Raw genomic sequence first — 4,269 nt, forward strand, 5'->3', positions numbered from 1 at the left:
TCATACATACATACAAACATACATACATACAAACGTACATGCATGCATATATACATACATACATGCATACATACATACATATACTCACGCAGGGGTGTATGTGGGGGTAGGAAGACGACTGGTGTGTATTTATTGATCTGGATGCCGAGAGTCGTCTGCGCATGCTCGTGTGTATATATATGGGTGCTTGTGGCTTGTGTGTATGTTTGTGTGCATGTGTGTGTGTGTATATATATCTGTGTGTGTACGTGAGTGTATGTGTAGTAGTGATGGTGTGTGGGGGGTGTAGTTTGTTGGGCGAGGCGGGGGGAATGTTTCTTTCTTGGTGTCTTCTGAATAGAAGTCTTTGTGATGTGTGTGTGTGTGTGTGTGTATACGTCCCTCTGTTGCTGTCTGTGTATGTATGTGTATATGTAAGTTTGCGTGTCTATGTGTGTGTGTGTGTGTTAGGTTACTAAGTATTTAGGCCTGTGTGTGTGTGTGCATGTGTGTGTACGCATGTGTGTGTTTGTATCTATGTAGGTGTGTCTGTATGTGTACGTGTATTAGGTTACTATGTATGTAGGTTTGAATGTATGTGTGTGTGTGTGTGTACGTACGTGTGTATTTGTATCTATATAGGATGGCTATGATGCTCCTATGCTACTTCTGCCCGTCATCAGAGATGCACATATCGTCAGCCACCAAGGGACATGCTCAACTGGTTAAGGTCAAACAACTGACAACAAGCAAAACTGTGGTATTAAGCAGAATATATGCTGTAGCTCATCTTTTATAATAAGACAAAATAATGTACATGATAACACTTCCAATCAGTTAAGATCAGATGCCATGAGAACCACTGCCTGGTATTGCATCCGGGCATTATCATTATTATTGTTGTTGTTGTCATTATTATTATTATTATTATTAAGGTGAGCTGGCAGAATTGTTAGCACGCTGGGCAAAATGCTCATCGATATTTCATCTGCTTTACGTTCTGAGTTCAAATTCTGCCGAGGTCGACTTTGGCTTTCATCCTTTCGGGGTCGATAAAATAAGTACCATTTGAGCACTTGGGTTCAATGTAATCGATTTATCCCCTTCCCAGAAATTGCTGGCCTTGTGCCAACATTTGAAACCAATATAAACATTTGCTGTAACGGTCACTCTTAAATACTCGTTTGTTTTCTTTTTCCGCCGACAGGTTACAAACCTATTCAACCTCCTCTTCATTCAGGTAAGTCTTTTCTCTCTTCTGACTACATCAGGTGACCAGCACCGCCACCACCGTCACCACCATCACCACCACCATCAAGCCCCGCCGCCACCAGAAAGAATGAAAGGAAAAGTTGACTTGTGTGGTATTTGTACTGTGTGGGGACTGTCATGTCAAAGAATAGACTCAGAATTTCCTCCGCGTGTTGTTTAGGTCAGGCTTATGTTCCGACCTCGTAAAAGTCTCACTAGTAGCGACTACCACCCAAACAGACCCCTGGATTGGTGGGTTGTAGCCTGAGTAGTGTCAGAAGTAGGGAATCCCCGACAAATTGTGGATGCAACAACGCGCCGCCACAGCGTATTCCGCCATACTTGAGCTGGTCTGTTCTGTATTTGAACTTAGAACGTAAAGATACAGAAGAAATATCACATGACATTTTGCTCGAGGCGCTAAAGATTCTGTTAGCTCGTCGCCCTTTTGAGCCAGCCGTCACTCGCTTGGTAAGCATGTACCAGGTTTTTACTGACCATTTCAGGTGCCTGTGTTATCGCTAATACACATAAACGCCTTCCCGACCGCCTACCTTCTGCCCCAGTGGCACATTCAGGATGTGACAACTGGAGAGAGAGAGAGAGATACAAGAAGAATGGGGATGAGAGAGTAAGAGCTGTACCAGCACGCAACTGGTACTTATTTTTAGCTGAGTGTAGACTGGAGCAACAGAAAATGAATTACCTTGCTCAAGGACACAACACTGCTGATCCAGAATTGGATTGAACCCTCGACGTTAGGATCGAAAGCTGAACACCCTAACCACTCGGCCACACTCTTTAGGTTGCGTTCACTAATATATGCCAGTCGTCAAATCTCATTTATTCAATGAAAGCTGTGTTGGCATCTCGTAATATGTTTACTTAATGCTACAAATAAATAAATAAATAAAAATAAGGTGGAGGGTCTCCATTATATTTGAAAAGATAATTGTGCCTATTGTAAATGAAGCAATGGGAGGTGTTTTGAAAAAGAATCCATCGCCAGCATTGAAATGTATTTCGTTTCGTGATTGCTCAATGTAACACTGTATTAATGAAAATGGCAGCAAATGTTGAACAAATATTGACTGCAGGCTTGCAAAGAAATAGAATTTGCTGTTCAAATTGGATGAGACAACATTTGGAATCAAACAAAGTTCTTATGGTCTACGTACGATGCAATAGTCCCAACAAAAACTGTTATTAACGAATTCTCTCTCTCTCTCTCTCTCTCTCTCTCTCTCTCTCTCTCTCTATTTATTTATTTATTATTTTTTTTTTTGCAAATTCACTTCATGAAAAAAGAGAGAAACAAATTTCAAATCTATTAAAAAACTATTTAGATAACAAAGGGCTTCCTCCGACGAATCTCTGGAGTAATCTTGCTCGATAACATGCGTAGTACAGAGGTCAGGGTGTCTCTCCTGGCCGAGTCGGTACTTCGCATTGAGAGATGACAATTCCATTACTAGTGGAGTCGCGTGGTTTAGTGGTTAGGGTGTTGAACTCATGATACGTTGTGTTCTTGAGCAAAACACTTCATTCCACGTTGCTCCAGTCCACTCAGCTGGCAAAAATGAGTAAGCCTGTGACGGAAACCACAAAATTACATTTTTGAGCTGATCACCTCTAGTCAGTAAACTACATTTTCGGCTTCACTTAGAGCGTCCGAGTATCCGTCACTGAGGAGGATTAATCAGCTTGAAACACCGTGTCTAGCGATCTACAAGTGTTTTGAACAGAGCCCTGTATTTTCAATGCACAAATCTCGTTGAAATGTTTCTCTGAGACAAGATAGTACAAGTGTCGTCCCACGTTTTTATCGTTTGTCTTTTAGATCTTCTGGTCATTAGACTGCAGCCATGTTTTGGTTTTGGCACCGCCTTGAAGAAACTAGTCGAACAAATCGACCCAAGTACATATACATTCTTAAACCTGGTGCTTATTTTATCGATTCTTTTTGTCTGCACTACTAATTTGCGGGGACATATGCTAACCAACATCGGCTCCCAAACGGTGGTGGGGAACAAACACAAACACTCATACATCTTGATATGTACATACATATAAACACACACACACAAACACACATATACAAATTCACACATAAGACACAGCCATTGCTCATTCCTCGCCAGTCATTCAAAAAAGTCTTTATAAATATATATGAAGGGCTTCATTCCATTTCTGTCTACCAGTAGCTTTGGTCGGTCCGGAGCTATATTAGAAGACATTTTCCCAAAGTACTATGCAGTTGGAATGAACCTGGAACTATGCGGCTGAGAAGGAAACTGTTTATCACACAGCCACACCTGCATTGACATATTATAGATGTTATACACAGAAGCATAAAAAACACCAGACGTTTGATTTTGAAATATCTCCGCTTAAATGAATAATTGCCAATAAAATAACTATTTTTTTTTTTTTGTTCTGTATGTTTCAGCTTGCGACAAACAGACCAAGAACATCTCCATAGAGCAACTGTTGCTGCGGAGTCTTATGCATGGATACGACAAGTCTGTCAGACCGGTTTACAACTCCTCCAAGGCCGTCGTCGTTGGACTCGGTTTGACTTTAACACAGATACTGGACGTTGTGAGTTGGAAATCTGTTTCGAATCTCCCTCCATCACCCCAACAGCAAATTCTTCCCTAAATCTACTTTTTTCTATTTATTATTATTATTATTATTATTATTATTATTCAGTAGTTTTATTTTTATAACGTGCTTTCACTTCACTACCGAGCGCAGCTCTGTGTGCCTTGGGTATGTGCTGTGGTGCTCTTATGGTTATTGTATTGAAAGTGTTTTGCGTAGGATGTGTGCAGTGCCCAGTAGTGCAATTTTCTGTATGTTATATATATTTCTAAGTCCTATCTGCTGGTATTGATACATCAATTAGAAAGCATTTTTTTCTTCATGATCTTTCACAACTATATCTGGTCTATTGGCCTTATTTTCATTATTATTATTATCATCATCATCATTATTATTATTGTTACTATTATTATTATTATTATTATTATTATTATA

At 40.1% G+C, this 4,269-nt stretch overlaps 2 protein-coding genes across 2 annotated transcripts in view; one reads left to right on the plus strand and one right to left on the minus strand.

Annotated features, from left to right (window-relative positions):
* The window catches only part of LOC106867586 (uncharacterized), a 57,045-nt gene extending 53,154 nt beyond the window's left edge, over positions 1-3,891 (plus strand). The window contains exons 2-3 of the mRNA XM_014912500.2: positions 1,187-1,219; positions 3,680-3,891. Coding sequence (XP_014767986.1) covers positions 1,187-1,219; positions 3,680-3,891 — 245 coding nt within the window. The remainder of the gene's footprint in view (positions 1-1,186; positions 1,220-3,679) is intronic.
* Positions 1-4,269, minus strand: part of LOC106878343 (zinc finger protein 239-like) — a 108,388-nt gene that overhangs the window by 99,764 nt on the left and 4,355 nt on the right. The gene's annotated exons all lie outside the window — the stretch shown is intronic.

The sequence above is a fragment of the Octopus bimaculoides genome, chromosome 28 (assembly GCF_001194135.2).
Source record: "Octopus bimaculoides isolate UCB-OBI-ISO-001 chromosome 28, ASM119413v2, whole genome shotgun sequence".
Taxonomy (NCBI): domain Eukaryota; kingdom Metazoa; phylum Mollusca; class Cephalopoda; order Octopoda; family Octopodidae; genus Octopus; species Octopus bimaculoides.